Genomic DNA, 19,205 nt, shown 5'->3' with positions numbered 1-19,205 from the left:
CAAATGATACCCACCCGCCCCAGACACATCACAATACATTCCGCAAGCTAAAATTTCTGCTGCAGAACTCCATCCTGCCCGGCATGTCCTGCCCAGGCTTTAACGGGTTCTCAATGCCCGTACCAGATATTTTGTATCGGACGGTTTGGGTCCCGGATAGCTGCTGGGATTGGCGGACCTATTATCAACCCTCCTGAGGGGAGCTGGTCACCACATAAGCAGCAAAAGCAATGGCGGATGTATTCTACATACATACAGCGTCCCCCTTTCCTAGGCAAATCCTGCTTCAATGGCGGAGTTTAAGGGATCAACTTCATGGATGCGCAGACAGTCCAGCATTTCAACAAATGGGACTCAATCCGAGAGCGCTATTACTGGCAAGATTCAAGAATACCATACTTTTAATCTTGAATTTGATTGCCCCAAGATGACATAGAGACACTTTTGCACCTTCCAAGGAGTGCAGGGACAGTTGCAAGTAGAACAACAAAAAACATGCCCTGTGGCTAGTTAACGAGAAACCAAAATAGCACAGCCAGAATGGTCCTCTCCGCCGTGATCCCACTAGCCCACCGCACTCGCGCCGCTATCTGCGCCAGTACTGACAACCGGCCCGACTAAACAACACAGACAACGACAGGGTTCTGGTGGCCCATTGCGGCGGATTTGTCGTCCCAAGCATAAATGGAGAGGCAATATACAAAGCATGCCAGCCAGACTCCACAAGTTACAAGCATTATCCCCACAGCGAGCAAAAGAGCTAGGACCCGATCGTATGGGCCAGATATGAAAACCATTCAATGTTTACATGTTAGTGGAAGTCCATAAGACGTTTTTTATCGTAGTGATGGACAATGATTGATCATATATGTAATACAGTGCGACCGCACCTGACGTATCAAAAAAATTTGCAGTCGACACGTTGACAAACATCAATTAGGTGGGCTGGCTATAGTAGGGCATCCAGTGTCTGCTTTGGTAGCACGGATGAATAAAGTAGACCATGCCACGGGTGGTACCGTGGAGGGAAAACAGGTCTCGCAAAAGAGGACAGCGGTGCCAATGTCACACTGTAATGGGTCTGAATGTATCTAGTCAACAGTGTGTGCATTTTTGGCACGACTTCCAGATCAAACTGACATATGGAGGTATAAGTGAGATTCGAGGAACGCTGGGAGATAGTTATATGTTTTATCTCGCCCTTGAGCTCTATAACGGGTATAAGTCCTTCAATCCCCATGGCCTAATCTGACCCATTCGTCGCCCAGTCTCAAACAGTTTTTCTTCCATGCTAATTGAGTTATCCTCTAAGCTGCCAGTTCTGCTTTGATTACGGCCTTGCTGGCTATGGATTTCTTAAGTTCTTGTTGTGTACCACGCCTGCTGTAGCCAGCGCTCGCCGTTTTGTTGCTCCTGCCCAGAAAAAATTTGTGGCTAAACATTGCGAGTCGAGGGTGCATAGAGAAAGAGAGGACTCTTTTAACTCGTAGAACTAAGATTTCAGAAACTTCTAGATAGGCGCTTTTGGGTCCCGCCAGACGCCCTTGTGAAGGGATCCTGTGGGGGTTGCGTGAAAGCAAACAAAAGCGAGTTTTCGATGCAATTGGCCGAGGTTCAAACGCCCGATCCTTTTGATGCTGTGTTCCCATGTTTGCAAGCTTCTCGATGGATCGAGGGCCCGAGCCGAAGCGAGCAGGCTTCAACAAACACAAGCGTCAACGCGCTTCTTAGGAGTTGCCACAGTCACATTGAAACGGGGATTGAAAGAGGCAGGTGGCTCATAAGAATAGGGATTTGATTGGATATAGAACAAATTTGGGTTGACTCATCTCGTTGCCGGGGCCGAACCGACCCGCGGATGGGATCAACGTGAGATTTCCCCTTAACTAAACTTAGTCTCTTTTTCAGCAGGGCGGAATCTGGAGATCAGCTTGGGTCAATAGTGGGTTTCAGCAACCATGCTCAAAAAACGTTTGTGAGAAGCTCTAGCGATAATAGTAATATTCAGAAGACCGGGTGGTTCTCAAGCAGCTGCAGGAAGAATTCTTTTTTCAAAAAAAAAAAGAGCTCACCAACAAAAGATGCAATTTTAACCCTGTCCGCCACGTTTACTAGTGTCGGCCCTGCCAATGCAACATAATACGGGGTGCAGCTTCAATCCGCGGCTAGAAGCGTCTCGCCTAACCCGTTGCGATCGAGTTGGTCAATCTCGACGAATCGATATCCCTGGCCCAACAAAGCCAACCCTAGTCAAACGCAGCCAGTACCTGTCTCGTGAAAATTACGTCGGATGGGCACTTTGCCCCGTATTTTGGGCTGGCAAAGTTTGTCATGTATAAATGAAATTTGTTTTGGCCCGAATAGCTTTCCCATCATCTTGTCTTCTTTGTCTCCTCTCTCTTCCAGTTTGGTTTCTTTGTCCAGCTTCGCTCCTTTCAATCATATAAAAGCGTTTCACGTGTTGGTGTTTTCGTCCATCGTTATTGCTTACTATACCGAGTATTTCGAGATCAAAACGTCGTTGCTTTCATCCATCAGGCGAAATCAAAGATTCCAACCTCCGCAAACCTAGCCTGAAGATTATTTTCCATTCGTCCATCGATTTTCTGTCGGCAGGCTCTTTTTACCCGTCCAGAAAAGACCAACGGTTCATTCCGCAAATTCCACAGCGCTTCGCACGACCGACCGATCTCAGCGGAGACATAAAGTCAGCATGCCGCAAACTTGCTTCACACAATACCAAACCTCCGGTCCTCTTCTCTGTGGACCGTCCGTGACACTGAAACAATCCCTCACGAACGGCGGTACCAAATCGAGTACACTGACACTATCGACAGCGGCACTTAGCGAGGATATCAGGCGAGCGATACAATCTTCGTCTAGCACCCCCAAATATGTGTCGTTCCGGGGCGAATATGAACAACCGCCGCCACCTCCGCCATCCCCCGTAACGGCATCTGGATGGACCATGAACGGGAAATTTGAGGCCGCAGCCTAAACTCTGACAGGAGCCGGTCTTGAAATATAGGCTGCTTTTGCCTTTTTTTTAAAAGAAAATTCTTTCTCTTCGCTTGTGCCATTATAGAGTATGCCTTTTTGAATTTTCCAAAACTTCTTCCGCCTTCGTGTCTAGTTTTGAGGAGCTCGCACTCGTTTGGTTTCATTTGTCCGCTTATACTATACCCAATAATGACTGCTTGCAACTTGCTTTGTCGCTTCAAGGGCTGTTAATGCGGGGTTCTCCAGGAATTGTTGCAAACTTCTTTTGTCTTATTCCCATAATCCATGGCGCAGCACACTTCTGCGTCCTGTTTAATCCTCTTTGACTGCATGTCTTGTGTGGGAACTTTGGTCCCAGATAGGGAGCTTTGGTTTAATCTGCCGGGAATTAATAGTCATTATTTATCTTCGTTCGCACCTGGTAAATCTTGAACCTCCTGTGCTTGTGATTGAGTTGGTGAGGTTGGCGTAGTTTCGGGGACTCCAATTCCAGCACTGCTACGAAGTGCTGCATCAAACTGCATGTATATTTCTTCCAATCTCTTCACAGAATCGATGTCCCCACGAAAAGCCTGTTCATTGAGCTGTTCCATTTCCGTGAGCAATCCTTCTGTTCTCGCCCAACTCTGTAACTTCTCGTCTAGGTTTTCATTTCGCTTCTGTGCTGCTGGGAAAACTGTTCGGACCTCGTCCTGCTCACCCTTGGCCTTTTTGACCCTCATAAGACATGCTAAAAATTGCGCTTGACCAGACAGTGCGTCGGCGGAATCGATTCTTTGAGCTTGGCTGGAGCTAGATCCGGAAATGACATGCGCTTTCTGGCCTAATATCTTCACACGTGTAGTGGAAATTAGATCAAAGTCTCTTGTTTGTCGGAGGGCAAGGTCGGAGTCGTCTTCGGGCAATGAAAACATCATGTCAGTCCCGATATTATCAGCCCAAGAGCAGCTGAATATCTGGTTATGGTAAGAGATAATCGGGTTCGGAGAGTGTAGCTCCATTATCTGTATTTGACTTTGGAGCTCAGTATCCAGGTTCGGCTCATCGCTCATTGCCTGATTTTGGCCAGGTGAATCCCGCACTGGAGAGCCCGTTCGCGAGCTTGTAGCTGCGGCTGAGGCTATTATCGGGTCTGCAGGAGCAAAGGTTCTCTGCCTCGGAGGGCGAATTGGGCCATTGCAAGATGTAAGGTCAAGATTGATATAAAATGTCTGGTAAACCTCGCGATTAGTAGAGTCGTCTAGGATTTCAAATTCTCGTTGCACAACACACCTCTGTTTCGGATTTGTCATACTCATATTCGACATCCGACTCGTCTGAGGGCTCGTCCAAAGGTATGTCAGTGGTAAGATCATGTAGAGGAGAGTGCATGATGTTTCAGACGGGCCAACACGCGGTGAGTTGTCGTCTGGCACGCTGGACCGCGAGATGCTTTCCAAAGTGGGCGTCTTGGCGCGTCGTTCAAGCAAGGGCTATTAGTCAGCAGTTTTATCTTATCAGATCGAACTTAGCATTACATAAGCACGCACTCCAGCCCTGTGATGTCATTGGTGCATGCTGTCCGCCAGCTGCCGCATCCCGCTGTTCATGGATGACAACGGCGAAGCGATCAAGGGGTTTTCACAGGAAAAAGGGCTGCGCTGGCTCCATTGGTTGAAGACTCCCCCGGATTGCACCGTTTTAAGAGGGAGAATGATTGCCCGGAAAACTGATCCACGGAGTACGGTCCAGGGTCACACGTTTCCACGTTCCAATAAAATTGCGAATAAAGACTCCGCTCAGGTCTGAAGACCTAAACAAGCTTTCTCGGTCTTCTAACATATTATGCATCATGGGTTTGTTGGCAGCTACAGCTTCAGCATAATGTAGCTTTCAAGGGACGAGGGTCAGAGGGAGTCGTTGCTTGTCGCCAGAGGAGCCAGATAACAACACAGACGGAAAGTAAGTCTTTGGTTCTCGGTGCCTGTTCCCTTCCTACATGTTATTGGGCCTGTTTATTCCTGCTTTGTGCCTTCCATCCAAAAAAATGCGCTGGGCCGGCTCTTCCGGAAACGATGCTGGGCACACGACTTCAACGCAGTGTTGATGTTTGGAGGATATGTTGTTACGTGGAATATTTGAATATCGCTCGAGGTTGCTGTTTGGCTGCTAGTGTTGGCGTTGGCATGACTTTGCCGCTGTTTTCTTGTCTCCTTTTACGTTTTGTGTTACGATATGGCATGCGGCCTCTGCTATTATACAGTTTGGTTTGGCACTAGCTCAATACATGAACTGAATTGATGCCCACATATATTGGAACAGATAGACTAATGAACGACACAGTGGCACCTCAACTCAATGCAGGGCTTCAGCTGCCGCTGATATCGCCGGTCCCGGAAACAAGTCCACCGCTTATACACACAACTCTATCACCATTACCTCTGTACTTTTCTCCAGAGCCTATTCCTACTTTGAGCGACGCATACGAAAGCAGCACCCTACCAGATGCCTATTTGACTGCTACCGCTTTGCCTACTGTCCCCTTTGATTCCACTGGGGAGGAGATAGACGAGCATGACCCTCTAGCACCTGGATATTTCTTATTTAGTTGGCGGAAATCAGCTCGCCTTTCTAATCGTGTCAAGTCTCGGACCTGGAACCTGTTATCTCGGGTGTCGGATTGGTTATATTCATCCCTCACGAGCGGAAAGTACGCGCCACATGAAGGCAAAGCGTCAAAAGATGGAGCCGTCGAACATAATGGGCCTGTATGGCAGTTTGCACGCCCCATGGTTGAAGGCGATCAGCAAATATTACATGATATACCAGACTACGTTTATGAGTACTCACCCTTGGTTCACCTATACTCCGGCGAACAATTCTGGCCAGGCGACATTGGAGAACACTTGACGCACATCACCCCGTATTTAAACTATACCCCTCTCAGAGCAGCATCGGAACACCCGTTACTGGACGATCTTGATGAGCTGAATAACTGGCAACAGGGCCGTTATGTTTTTTTAACAAGCGACGATAACGTGGAATCCCGTCCAAAATGGTTGCTGGGCAGGAAGAACATTCCAGCTCCAATAGACGAAAGTAAAGTGTCGGGTTATTTCGGACGAAAGAGTAAAACAGGCGGTAGGAGCAGTGCACCAGCTGTCCTAATCGTCATCGACAAAGGAGACGGCATCGTCGATGCCTTTTGGTTTTATTTCTATAGCTATAATCTAGGAAACATGGTGCTCAACGTCCGCTTTGGGAACCATGTCGGAGACTGGGAACATTCCCTCGTTCGATTTCATCATGGCGAACCTAAAGCTATTTTCTTGAGTGAACATGCTGGTGGAGAAGCATATACTTACAACGCGGTGGAGAAATCGGGCAAACGAGTGAGGCCAAATCCCTTTTCCTTTCCCCTTGTATCATTTTAGTGCCAATAGATTAACAGCCCTTGTTCAGCCCGTTATATACTCTGCTACTGGTACCCATGCCATGTACGCCACGCCAGGTATACATGCCTACATCCTACCTTGGGGCCTTCTCCGCGATCGAACGGACACCGGGCCTCTCTGGGATCCCGCCCTCAATCTCCACGCATACATTTATTCGGTTAATAACGACACTCTTTATCCATCGAGTCGAACGCCCCATGCCCCCACTGAATGGTTCTCTTTTCGAGGCCATTGGGGAGACAAAATATATCCGTTGAGCGACGATCGACAGTACAGGTTTGCCGGACAGTACCATTATGTGAGTGGGCCTTTTAGGACCAAGGGTTCAAGCGTTTGGGGAGGAGGAAGGTGTGTCCCGGGCCGGAGGAAGGTGCTTGCATTATTAGAGACGAGATCATGGGGAAAGGAGGTCGAAAAGATGTGAAGGCAGCGGGAGCGTGGAATGCAGGATTGAGTGAAGATGACGAGGAAGAGGATCTGATCCATGACTAGTTAGTGTACACGGGCGTTTTGGTGTCTAGTTTTGTTGTTGCCCTCTACTCATGTCTTTTTTGGAAACGAGTTGAAGAGGAGTGCTTTAGGGCTGCGGAAGATGAAAGTTCAGATATATCCAAGTTCAAGGCTAACTATACATGGAATTCTCTAAGAGGATTAAGACAACAATGGTTTGTTAGACAATCGCTAGATAAGGGGTTGTTTCAAGATTCCGTTCTATATCAACACCGCAGCTGTTCCGCGCCAGAAAAGTCCAAAGAAAACAGGGAGAGATTAAAGATTTTTTCAAAACGCCAACTAATGGTTCAAGGAGGGGTATCTGGGGATAGTGGCCCAGGGGTGGGAATTGCACCAGAGGCGGGAAGAGATTGTGTGTCTGTCTGCGGAGGAAAAGGGACTAATTTTGCAGGAGGCTTAAGGAGCGGATGGATTTTTACCCTTTACTCTCCAAGGAATGTAAGCCGGGGGCGTATGACAGGTTAGAATTAAAGAAAAAAAAAGAATAGCAAATATGCCAGGAACCCAATACGCGCTGTGGGAACGAATAGGATCCTATTCGTAGGACGGGAAATAAGACTTATGGACAGCAAAAGAGGCTAGGCAAGACACGAGGATTGGAAATAGATGTAACCAGAGGTAGAAAAAAAACAAGGTACGCAGAATGCCATAAGACGACGAGAATTTGGTATCTCACTGATAGGAAATTCGTTTAGACTTTGACTTTGGTAGGCCACGATAGAGGTGAAATCAGTAAGCTCTGCCGACGCGATTGTAATCTGAATACATGCTAAGATCGCCCGAGTCACTATTGTTGGGTTTTTGGTGGCCGTAGTCGGCGTGAGCCACCAAACCGTCGGTACTATTTGATGGGTGATGTCCAGGGGCGCCGAGTGGGACATCCCGATATGGTTCGTAGCGGCCGACGAAGTTTAGTTTCCCGGTTTCTGGGTCGTTGACATTATTTTCACTTCGCGAATTCATCAGTAAAGAGTTGCGGGCGTCTAGGGGCGTCAAATTGTCCAGGTCACGGTCGTATTTTTCTATGGAAAAAAAGCATTCATCAATATCGAAAATAAAGCAGTTTGGGATGAATTCGCTTACCTGTTTGTTTTCGGCGCCTCACGTGTGGATTCTTCCGGACCAAAAGAATAATCGCGTTAATAGCAATGAGAAGAGCTAAGATTCCAGTCAAAACGGATTGAACTACGACCAGAGCAACTCCGGTGACAGTCTTTGTGGTTTCTCCAATTCCCAATTCTTCGACAAAGACGATGATGCACGCCACGGACAGTACACGAACGACTTGAATAGTGACATTGATCCACTGGGCCGATTTGGTCTCATACGGTCGGGCCCATAGCAGCAGAGTGAGCATAAGGGCTTCCACAACTAACTGCGCGCCAGATTGCACTAGACCGTGCCCGTCACCGGCAGCAAGAATGCATCCTTTGGCGAACATATAAACGATGCTTGGAAGGAAGATCCACCAATACCCCTTTTTATAGTTGTCGTAGAATAGGCTGTATTTTCGCCACGTTTCCTTGTCTTCATAGAGGCCGCTCGCATCGCCATCTGACTTCTTATACCGTTGAGCCATTTGCCAAATTCGAAATGTGAAATACCCAAGAACGGCAGTGAAGATGGCTAGTGTGACTCCAGCCAAGATTTTCGCGGCCCAAGAATCACCGTGGGTGAACTGGAAAATGCAGTAGAGCGTCCAGATACCGTACAACAGAAGAATCAAGTTGGTGATCGTGCGAATGAGAAGTCCCCAGTAATGTTTTCGAAAGCCTGCCAGTTTCTTCGGGAAATTGCCCCACATTGCCCAGAGTTCGAGAATGAGCTTGAGCAGTAGGATACCAACCGCGATTGCAGCAACAACGATGGCAAAGATCAGGAGGACAGTCATGAACGTATTGGCTTCGGGGATTGTCAGCCGTTCGGCGTAGGCCTTGAATCCGGTCACAATGTGATTCACTCCGCCTTCACTGTCAGCCGAGGAGTCTTTATTTTCGGTGATTTCGATATCGCGCATCGCAAGCGGGATAGTATTGAAAATAGAGCTCAAAGCACGTTTTGCATTCTGCTTCGGCCCGAAACTGTCGGCATAAACCAAGGTCGCGTTCCTTAAGAAGTCTACATTGCTGTTGGTGAGATTGCCTCCCGTCCGGTTTCTGAAATCATCAATGGCCGTCTGCATCTGATACCAGGGGATCAGGCCGGTGCTGAAACCAAAGTTATTCGTGAAGCTTCGATACACCGGCGGATAGCCCACGCTCAGCATCCCGTTGGTAGCCATCGACTGGAACCACCCCACCACATCTCCAAATGTGGGTCCAGATGCGGCGGCGCCTGGAGCTCCGCCTGCGAGTGCGGCGCCGACGCCAGTTAAAGCGAGAGCGGCACCAGCGATGCCAACAGCGACATAAGAAACCGCAGGGGTTTCGATCGTTTTGCCGTTTCCAACGACGGATTGGATGCAAGCAACGGGTTTACCTCCATCTCGGGCTTTCAGTTCCAAGGTTGCCTGCGCTTGGAGGTCGGGAATCGAAAATGCAATAGAGGGAATCTTATCAATAAAATCGCCAGGTATCGGTACCGTGTCCTTTGCGGCGAATGATCTTGCGGGAACTAGAGAAACAAAGAGCATTAGCGTACGCTTTCTTGTGAAGGGTCCGCGACTGGGTTGGCTTTACCTGGACACAGAGCTTCGACTTTTGTCTTATCATCACAGGGGTCGAAATCCTGGGAGAATCGCTGGCCATAAGCATTGACGACAAGCGAGGCAGTCACTTTCTGCTCTTTGCCGCTGGAGCCAGCGACGTCGAAGGTAATCTGCTTGGACGATCGATCAAAACTAATGTCAAGTCTCTCGATCTTGATGTCTGTATTATCCAGGCACGAGACGAACCCGTTGGTTTTTAAAACGTCGGCAGCGAGCGTTGGAGTGCAAAATAGCGCCCAACCCAAGGTTGCGGTGGTGAAATAGCGCACCAGCACCATGTTTAGGGGGTCGATGTGCACCGAGCCCAGATGGCTAATGGATGCGAACAAGAACAAGAGCAGGCGATGAGCTCGATCGACCTGGTCACTGAGTCGGGATCCCGAGACGGGGCTCCCTTTTTTTTTCGTCTGGTAGGCTGTGATGTGGAAGAGTGGGAAAGGCGAGGCGGTCCAAGCTTTGGTCCTTAAGAACAGCCCAAAAACTGACGAGCAAAGCCAAAATCACCAGGAGGAAGATTAACTATTAGCAGGGTCAACCCGCACAGAATGTAGTCCAGTGAGTGAACACTGCAAGGGAGGGATTTCTTCGACAAAGAGATGCGGGACAAAACAAGAAGAAGCTGTTGACAAGGAAGCATCAACAAAGTGCCACAGCCATGATGGAGAGAAGTGGTGAAACGAATGAGGAGTTGACAGAGACAGACTGCGGTGAACGAGTGTTTGAACAAGAAGCGAGTTGCAGCCAGCGAGAGAGGAGAGAACGCGAGGCCAGACAAAGACAAGCAGAATGGCTGAGCGGGCGAACTCGTCGTTTGGCCAGGAGCCGGGTGAAACGCCTGGTAAATACCGCCCACTGCCGCGCCCAAAAGCAAAGCGTTGTGCGTGTAACCAGGCGGTACGGTAATGTTCGCCTGCGTGGGGCGTGTTTTACCCCTGGCGAGTCTCAGCTGGAGGCTGCTGGCCCGCGCTGATTGGCCGGCAGCCAGCCGCCCGGTGGAGCGTCAGCCACACTGCTCCACCTGCTTGAGGCTGGAGGGCAGTGCCAAGAAAGGGGCTTGCGCGCGGTTTCGGTCTCAGCAGCAGGTGGCGGATCTATCGCCTGGAGATGTCGATGGACGATGGATACGCGGGATTCATATAAAAGGGAGCGAGGCTGCATTCACTGTCAAAAAAGAAGCAGGTTGGCCCCGAGTGTCTGTCTGACGGGAGAATAACTCCGTTGTCTGCTCCACTTGCCGCCGTAAAATGAATCCGTTCTAAATATATCCGCCAGCAACGCACGCCCCATGGTCTAGACTGGAAAGGGACTCCTGTCCACTCATCAGAGATTCAGAGGATTCGCAATCAGGTCCATCAACCCTACAGCTGGCAGGGACCCATGCAGGAACATAAGAATCCTCCCAACGGTTGTCACCTTGATTTCTAGGTAGGATTGGGTAGCATCCCTTCCCTCGAGGTTTTCATGTCCGTGGAATTGCGTGCTGTTCCATCTTTGGGCGAAACAAACCAACATCACTGGACAAAAACATTTTGATGTCGTATGATTTTTTGACTCAACTAATTCCAACCGCAGAATTTCATAATAATGAGATGGATTCAAAAAATGATGAATCATGCTCCACGGCAAATCTGAGTGTGATGGCATCTCAAGTCTACATGTCGTTCCAGAACGGTAATTCGCCACTAGACCTAATCCACCTTAGCGCCATGCTGCCAGATCTCATCCTTATGTAATCATTAACATCATGATGTAACTGCAATAGGTGTGGATGGGTGACTGCTAAATAAACACATCGGTTGACGGTCGACGACGCGCTCCCCACCGCCGATGTACGTTGCCTCCGTTGTCGACGCCAATGACGAGCTCTTCTTCGCCGGAATGGAGAGATTCAGACGAGAATGACGCCCTCATCGGCCCTCCGATCCCCGCAAAGTACTCTGCTGAAGATACCAGACCCACGAGCAAGAAGGAGCTGGCTGGGTGGTATAGCTATGGCTGGGCTGCAGAAGTCTTCGCCGTATGTGCCATGGGTATGCATGCTTTAACCTGTGTTTTTGAGGCCGCTTCCTGTTTTGTCTCAAGCTGTTGACCTACATTGCTGACCCATCGCTATCTAGGCTCCTTCCTTCCAATCACCCTCGAACAAATGACCAGAGATCAAGGCGTTCTCTTGTCAGACAAGAAGACTCCGTGCAGTGCTAGCTGGCCGACTTCTCCAATGCCGGGATTAAATTCTACAGCCCATGTACCCCGTAAGGGCGCACCGCAGTGCATAATTTATGTTTTGGGTTTCGAAGTCAACACCGCCAGTTTCGCCATGTACACTTTCTCGCTAAGCGTCCTGATCCAATCCGTGCTCATAATCTCCATGTCAGCGGCTGCGGATCATGGCGTATACCGTAAGAAATTCCTTCTAGTGTTTGCTTTCATGGGTGCATTGTCCATGATCCTGTTTCTCTTCCTTCTTCCCCGGTTTTATATACTGGCTGCGGTTCTTGCAATTGTTGCAAATACGGGCTTTGGTGCTTCCTTCGTCCTGCTGAATTCGTTTTTGCCGCTTCTTGTGCGCAACAATCCCTCGATACAAGCAGCGCGCTACGCTGCTGTCGGGGGAGAGCGAAGGGATGTTATTAACAGTATTGACGGGAGCAATCCCTCATCTCCAGCCGATGAAGCTGGGCGAGGAACGCCTGGAGAGGATCCCTTGGGCGATTCAGCACTGGTATCTGCCGAGCTGAAGTTATCCACTAGAATATCCTCCAACGGCATTGGAATAGGCTACATCGCTGCTGTTCTGGTTCAAATTGGCTGTATTCTTTTAGTCGTTGCGACCCATTCAACCACCTTTTCCCTCCGTCTTGTTCTTTTCATCATCGGCTTATGGTGGCTGCTTTTCACAATCCCCGCTGCATTATGGTTACGCCCTAGGCCTGGCCCTCCGCTTCCGGATTCGACATGGGGAAAAGGCAATTGGGCTTGGGTGGGCTATATCGCCTTCGCGTGGATCTCTCTTGGCCGGACGATACTACGAGCTCGCCAACTCAAAGATGTGCTCCTGTTTCTAGCAGCTTGGTTCTTGCTCTCGGACGGCATCGCCACAGTGAGCGGAACAGCTGTCCTCTTTGCCAAAACCCAACTGGGCATGAACATTGCGGCACTTGGCCTCATCAACGTTATTGCCATGCTCTGCGGCGTCTTTGGGGCGTTCTCATGGAGTTATATATCGCACCACTTCAACCTGCGCCCTTCCCGCACCATCGTAGCTTGCATCTGCCTTTTCGAGGTAATTCCTCTCTACGGCCTTCTCGGTTTCCTCCCCTTCATCAAAAAGCTCGGGGTGTTTGGCCTCCAGCAGCCGTGGGAAATGTACGTCCTCGGCGCAATCTACGGCCTTGTGCTTGGCGGTCTGTCCTCGTACTGCCGTAGCTTTTTCGGCGAGCTGATCCCACCCGGGTTCGAAGCTTCGTTCTACGCTCTCTACGCCATTACCGACAAAGGATCGAGCATGTTTGGCCCCGCAATCGTGGGTGCTATCACCGATAGATACGGGGAGATCAGGCCTGCTTTTGGGTTTCTGGCGCTTCTCATCCTGCTTCCGTTGCCTTTGATGTTACTCGTCGATGTGGATCGGGGGAAACGCGATGCGAAGGAGCTAGCTGATGCTTTGGAGGGCGTGAAAACGACCGGTGTTAATGGGGATGGCTACGCTCCCGTCGCCACTCATGAGTTTGAAGGAGCGTAGGAAGGGAGTAGAGGATGACGCATGGGATTTATCGTTAAGCCTGGAGTTGATTTCGGTTTTTTGTCTCACAGTTTTATGGATATTGGTTTATGCACCACCTTCAAAGAGAAATCTTAATAATTAAGCTCCCGCAATCCACCAATCTTCGCAGCTTCATTTTCGCAAGCTAATAGAGCTTGCACCTTTATCCATGCGCCAAGTCAACGTTTTCCACGGCAGACCAAATAGATTGAACCATCCTCCGAGATAACGAAGTATAAAACTAATCCTCACACGACCCATCTATACGAGCAGAGCACACTTCACACGGGCATAACAACGTCACTTGCACCTCTTCTCCACAATATTCGGACCATGCTCCTCATATTCCTTCTTCGAAATCCACATCTGGTGAAACGTTCCCAGACTAGCCACGATGCTGCCGCCGATCCAGGAGCCAAACTTCCTCTCCACCGTATTCCCCGGCGCAAATAACCGCACTCGCGGACTCGGGAACATGCTCGTCAGCTCCGAGTTAATACGATCATTGAATCCGTACAAAAGACTCGTCCCACCCGTGATCACCACGTTGCCGAGGAGATGCGGTCGGAGATCGATATCCACCTGGTTCAGCGCACTGCGAACAAGCTCCGGTATCGTCTGCGCGGCGGTGGGTGCCGGGAATTCGGAATCATCTGGGATCGCGGCGTTGGCGTCGAACAGCGATTCCACGACGCGGTATCGGTCGATGCCGAAGAGTTGGTTGTAGCCATCTGGGAATTCAAAGGGTCGGCCTGGGCTGTTTCTTGCAATATCCTCGTTGGGCACGCCGGCTGGGTTGACACTGGATAAAGCGTGGGGACCGGGCCAAACTTGCACGACGCATTCTTTGAATTCGGAAATGGTGCGGTTTTTCTAACAGGTGGCGGAATGACGCATCGGGGGCCTGGTCGCTTGGGATATTGCGGTACGTTGCTTGCGCTGGCTGGCCAGCATCGACGGCGGTTTTGGAAGAGATGAGGTAGTGGGGTGTTACGGTGATTGGTTGGGGAGTATTTTGTTTGAAAAGACCACGGATCTGGGAAGAGATGTAGTCTCCGGCAAGGTGAGAATGTTGTACGCCGCGTTTTAAAATTAGACCGTCGTGAACTGGAGTGACAGAAACCATCGATGCTCCAACATCGATAACTAAAGCGGATGCCTTGCCGGCTGCAAAACTGATTAACGGTAGATGAAGTCAGTATGCTGGCACTATAGAATATCAGACGCATAGAGAACTAGGGACATACGCAGCCATTGGCCCTGTCCTGGAAAGATAGTAAGCTGGCGTTCCCCAGCTTTCCATGGCGATTTCAATCGTCTTCTCTCGGGCTTTTGTAGGATTCCAGCCGGATTCAGTCATAAGCAACGGGGTGTCCGACAGGGGCTTTTCTTCTGACTCCACAATCTCCATCTCAGTTGACAAGTCTGCTGATGGGTCATTTAAACCATTGAGCATTGGATTGCCCGGTTTCGTGTGCGTTAACCTTGACGCGAATGAATATTCCCACAACTTCTCAGCCATATCCCAATCTTCCACGACTCCATCTTTCCCCATCGGGTTGTGAACGGACAAGCCGGGTCGCGGGGAGACATAAATGCTATCGCCATAGATGTATTTGTCTTGTGCAGGCGTAGGATATTTCGCATAGTAGGTCGGTATTACGGATTTGGGAGTATCTTCGCCGGCGAAACCGGCACGAACTGAGGAATAACCAGGGTCAAGAATGATAGCGGATACCTCGTCTGCATGTTTACGTGTTTAGCCACAGGGTCAGATATACCTAGGGACTGACATAAATTGGACAATCATACCCCCACCATATTCCGCCGTCGCAGGCGGCACTGAAGAGTTCATTTTCGTAGCCACCAGAGCACGGCTGTGTAGACCGGCGCCGATAAAGGTATGCGCGCAAGGAAAGAGAGTACGGCAGGAATTGATCAAGCACACAATGTTGTATTCAGACTTGCGGTGGTTGCACCATTCCGGAGCGTGTTGAAGATGTCGCGATGCGCATTTCGAGCTGCGGGCAAGTGACTGCCGCTTTAGGAATAGCGTCCCTGGCCAGCTCTCCGCATCTTTTAATCAAGATTCAACCGCATCAGCCATAGTCTCAACTTCATCACCTTCCCCAGCAGCCGAAAACAGCGATACAAAATGCAGCTCGAAGAGCCAGTCTTCCACCAGGCAAAAAGAAGAAAATTCATCCGCAGGCGTCCGTCCACGCCACCAGGTGATTCTCAGTCGGATGCTCAAGAGCTGCCGGCCCAGCACACCCCCGAGGACCTCTCGCCTCCTGCCGCTCCCACGCCGGAGGACGACGATCAAACCGTGCCCATTGCCAAAATAGTCCGTGCTCGAAAGGGACTCAAGTCACGGAGACCGGGAATAGAATTCTCGACCGGATCCAGATGGAACTCGGAAAATACCCCTCAGCCATCTTCTGCGGCGTCTGTGGCGAACGACACTGAGGCCAGTCGACTGGGTGGTATTTCGGATCGCTTCGTTGGCCTTACAGGACAAAGGGTCGATGTCGACAGACATATGTACGTGATACTTTGCAAGTCTCGTTGTTTGCTGTGTGATAGAGACTAACGTGATAAGGATGACTTACATAGAGACGGAGATTGCCAAACGTCACCGTCGTAGTACACCTGCTGAATCGACATCTAACCAAACAGTATTCGAGGACCCTGGAAATCAGGAGTCAGATTTCAGGATCCCCCAGCGGCAGCCGGCTACCTTGGGTAAACTCCACGAAATAGACTTAGGGCCTGATTCGAAGTTGCGGAACATCGAGCGAACAGAGGCTGCCACAAGGAGTCTCGTGAGTGGAGATCCAGTGCAAACTGAGGATGCAACTACAGTTGCGAAGAAGCCTCGGTCGGATAAAGGCCCGAAGCCATGGCGCCAGCGGAAGCGACGCAATAGCGAAGATATCAGGCGAGACCAACTTGTCGAAGAAGTCTTACGGGAAAGCAAACGTGAGTCATTTCGTCTGGCTTCCTACTGATTTGGCTTTGGATACTAATGGCTTTACAGTCGATGTCTATGAGGAGCCAGCACACGAGCAGCTTGATGACGATCAGGCCGCCGATGATCGCATTGCAGAGCAATTTAGACGGGACTTTTTGGATGCAATTCAGTCGCGAAGACGCGGTGTTAGATCCAAAAACACGAAAACTTCGAAAACCGACGTTCCCAGGGGCCCCAAGCTGGGTGGAAGCAGAAGCGCTCGAGCTGCAATGCGAGAAAAACAAGAAAAAGCAGGGAAGAAATAAGTCTTACATTATCCTGATTTGCCCTTTAACCAATTTTATTTGGATAGTGCGCATGCAATTATGTTGTTCTGGATTTCGCAATCACAGGCTTGTACCGAGTGTATATCACACATGTACTCCGTAGCATCTAACCTTTACTTTTCCAGTCTCCTCTTCAACTGACGTCAATACTCATTCAAAAAACTAAAAATCTGTGTTTCATCCAGCGACATTTAAGACCGCTATCCCCAAGCACTATAAACCTTTCGGCCCGCTGAAATAGGTACTAGTTTCACTACATTGCCATGGTGCTGGACACAGACTGATATTGTCAATGGCTTTGTGAAAAACTCTGATTAAAATATACACCGGAACTTGAGCTTCCAATTGATAATAAGCAGCGTTCTCGGTCCAATAACAAGAAAGTTTTGTTTCAGCCAGCGTGGAAAGGGTGAGATTTGAAAGGAACTGCTCTTGAACACTGTTTGGAATTACACATTTGAAGATTCTTCGCACATATAGCCGTCGAAACCCACAATGCAGCCGGATCATTTTGGAAACCGGTTACATCTGCCTGCTTGCGCGCGCTGCATGTCAAGAATGGGCTTGGTGGGTTTGATTTAATACTGTATATTCACAGGCTGTATGGAAGACGCTAGAAACATCCTGCATTCAAATTATGTATACCGTGTAGTATTACAACAAGCATCCAGGCCTGTACTATCCACATCACGGTCGAATCTCACTTTCCATGTACCGCGTAAAAGACTCCATGACATCTCATTCCTTCGTAACGGCGAGCCTGCCAAACCACGTTTCGGAAAAACCTAACGACCACTGATGATATCTCTTCCTGAACCCTTCCTTCCAAGCCGCTGCTCATTGATAATGAACGACAACTAGTCGCAGCGACGCCGTAAAGTTATGGAAGCGAGGAGATTTGTACCACGGATAGTAAACCTGCCTTTTCGGCTTTTCCGTTGTTTTGTTGACCGGGTTCTTAATCGGTTCATCGGTTTTAAAGATCGCTTCGCCCTCGTCCAGGAGTTTGCCAAGACCTTTGAAATCCAAGCTCGTCAATTTGTCGGAGAGCTCATCGAGATATTTGTTCTGCTCTGGGGTCATATGCGGGAAATAAGAACGGAAGTCTTCGATGCGCTGGAGTTGGACGGGCATGACTTCTTTCAGGTAGAAATTGAGATCGGGCTTGGAACCGGGCGCCGGAGCCGCAAAACTGAGGGATGCAAGCCCGAGGATGCAGGCGGCGAGGAAATTCTTGAATTGCATGGTGAAGGTTTGAAGGAGTTAAGGACTCGGTAAGAAATCTGAAGTATGAGATAGAGACTCGGAATGATTGTGTGATTACCCCAAAGATCTGGGGTATGAGCCCCATTTTATAATCTCTTCAGGCTTCTAACGGTCGTTCTCGAATGCACCCCAGATGAGCACAGCTTGAGCGATTTTTTCCCCGCAAATGCAATGTGAAACTAGCACACCGGGCAGAAATGATCTTACACAATCAAAGAAAAGGCGCCAAGGTTGTTTGATCTGAAATTAAAAGACATTGAGGCCTTTTTGGGGACAAAGCGGTTCCAAAAACGCAACGTCAAAGTGTACGACTTGTCAATATTGGTGCCTGTATGTATATGGCCATACGAGCAAGCGTATGGGTCCGCTACGCAGCGACTTCATACCGGACCGCATTATTGAGAGTAAAATGATCATAATATGCCTCATGATCGACAATGGCAAGGTGCTAGAGAGAGATCCTGGACAACGTATTCCCCGCGGGGCTGCAAGCTCTCATCATCATTTATCTGTCTCGCGCGACAGCTGTCTAAATCCTTTAGCATGATGCGGGGATATCATTAAAACAATGCACTCAAAGCATGCAGCCATCTGATGTTGTTGGTGATGATCGAAGGAGGTGATCGATTCGGATCGCGAATTTAAGCATTCTCCGCTAACCTTTTCAGGATAGCTCCAGCCCTGTAATCACATGACAGGTCTCCTTATCTTATCGGATCTGATAAGATGGAGATAAAAGTTAGGCCGAGAGAGCGCTGGCACCCCTCTCCTTGCGCTGAACGGTGAACACGACGCCGTTGCTCGTCAGCCATCAATCGTCAGTGAGGTCTATTTATCCGCTAGCCGATCTATCTACGTCGCAGATTAAATGGATTGTAACGAGATTTCCTCCACCCCTGGAAACTCTGCTGAGGTCGGGGCGCTGGAAATCAGTGAATCCCTGGTCCCCGCCAGAGAAACCAAGCTCGCAACGACACTCCAATTCACGTTCGATGGCCTTTTGGAACCTCCTTTAAAACTACGAGAAGATCCTAAGGAAGGATGCGGGGGTCATATCTGGCCAGCAGGCATGGTGCTGGCGAAGTATATGCTACGTAAACACAAGGAAGATCTTATTGGGAAGAGAATGTACGTTTTCCCCGAGATAAGTGAACGCAGCGAACTTTCTCTCTAACTAACTTACGCGTGATGTTAGTGTCGAACTCGGAGCCGGTAGTGGCCT

The 19,205-nt window shown here is 49.4% G+C and overlaps 8 protein-coding genes across 8 annotated transcripts; 4 read left to right on the top strand and 4 right to left on the bottom strand.

Moving 5' to 3' along the window:
* Positions 1-2,713: 2,713 nt before the first annotated feature.
* On the top strand, positions 2,714-2,998 carry UREG_00928 (uncharacterized protein; the record flags this gene model as incomplete). Its single annotated transcript, XM_002541367.1, has 1 exon — positions 2,714-2,998. The coding sequence occupies one exon, from the start codon at positions 2,714-2,716 to the stop codon at positions 2,996-2,998; it is 285 nt and encodes a 94-aa protein (XP_002541413.1).
* Positions 2,999-3,398: 400 nt separating this feature from the next.
* On the bottom strand, positions 3,399-4,371 carry UREG_00927 (uncharacterized protein; the record flags this gene model as incomplete). The annotated part of the gene is made up of 2 exons (XM_002541366.1): positions 3,399-4,211; positions 4,273-4,371. The coding sequence occupies 2 exons, from the start codon at positions 4,369-4,371 to the stop codon at positions 3,399-3,401; spliced, it is 912 nt and encodes a 303-aa protein (XP_002541412.1).
* A 460-nt stretch (positions 4,372-4,831) lies between these two features.
* On the top strand, positions 4,832-6,926 carry UREG_00926 (uncharacterized protein; the record flags this gene model as incomplete). The annotated part of the gene is given in 5 exon segments (XM_002541365.1): positions 4,832-4,835; positions 4,870-4,941; positions 5,302-6,371; positions 6,442-6,732; positions 6,750-6,926. The coding sequence occupies 5 exon segments, from the start codon at positions 4,832-4,834 to the stop codon at positions 6,924-6,926; spliced, it is 1,614 nt and encodes a 537-aa protein (XP_002541411.1).
* A 750-nt stretch (positions 6,927-7,676) lies between these two features.
* UREG_00925 (uncharacterized protein) lies at positions 7,677-9,932 on the bottom strand (the record flags this gene model as incomplete). The annotated part of the gene is made up of 3 exons (XM_002541364.1): positions 7,677-7,969; positions 8,031-9,560; positions 9,626-9,932. 3 exons carry the CDS (start codon positions 9,930-9,932, stop codon positions 7,677-7,679), a joined length of 2,130 nt encoding a protein of 709 aa, XP_002541410.1.
* A 1,577-nt stretch (positions 9,933-11,509) lies between these two features.
* Positions 11,510-13,396, top strand: UREG_00924 (uncharacterized protein; the record flags this gene model as incomplete). Its single annotated transcript, XM_002541363.1, has 2 exons — positions 11,510-11,684; positions 11,772-13,396. The coding sequence occupies 2 exons, from the start codon at positions 11,510-11,512 to the stop codon at positions 13,394-13,396; spliced, it is 1,800 nt and encodes a 599-aa protein (XP_002541409.1).
* Positions 13,397-14,156: 760 nt separating this feature from the next.
* On the bottom strand, positions 14,157-14,972 carry UREG_00923 (uncharacterized protein; the record flags this gene model as incomplete). The annotated part of the gene is made up of 2 exons (XM_002541362.1): positions 14,157-14,592; positions 14,665-14,972. The coding sequence occupies 2 exons, from the start codon at positions 14,970-14,972 to the stop codon at positions 14,157-14,159; spliced, it is 744 nt and encodes a 247-aa protein (XP_002541408.1).
* Positions 14,973-15,572: 600 nt separating this feature from the next.
* UREG_00922 (uncharacterized protein) lies at positions 15,573-16,696 on the top strand (the record flags this gene model as incomplete). The annotated part of the gene is made up of 3 exons (XM_002541361.1): positions 15,573-15,961; positions 16,020-16,399; positions 16,458-16,696. The coding sequence occupies 3 exons, from the start codon at positions 15,573-15,575 to the stop codon at positions 16,694-16,696; spliced, it is 1,008 nt and encodes a 335-aa protein (XP_002541407.1).
* An 858-nt stretch (positions 16,697-17,554) lies between these two features.
* Positions 17,555-17,962, bottom strand: UREG_00921 (uncharacterized protein; the record flags this gene model as incomplete). Its single annotated transcript, XM_002541360.1, has 1 exon — positions 17,555-17,962. One exon carries the CDS (start codon positions 17,960-17,962, stop codon positions 17,555-17,557), a length of 408 nt encoding a protein of 135 aa, XP_002541406.1.
* Between the last annotated feature and the right edge of the window lie 1,243 nt (positions 17,963-19,205).

This window comes from Uncinocarpus reesii, genomic scaffold (assembly GCF_000003515.1).
Source record: "Uncinocarpus reesii 1704 scaffold_1 genomic scaffold, whole genome shotgun sequence".
Lineage (NCBI taxonomy): Eukaryota > Fungi > Ascomycota > Eurotiomycetes > Onygenales > Onygenaceae > Uncinocarpus > Uncinocarpus reesii.
This window is presented reverse-complemented; position numbering and strand designations above follow the sequence as displayed.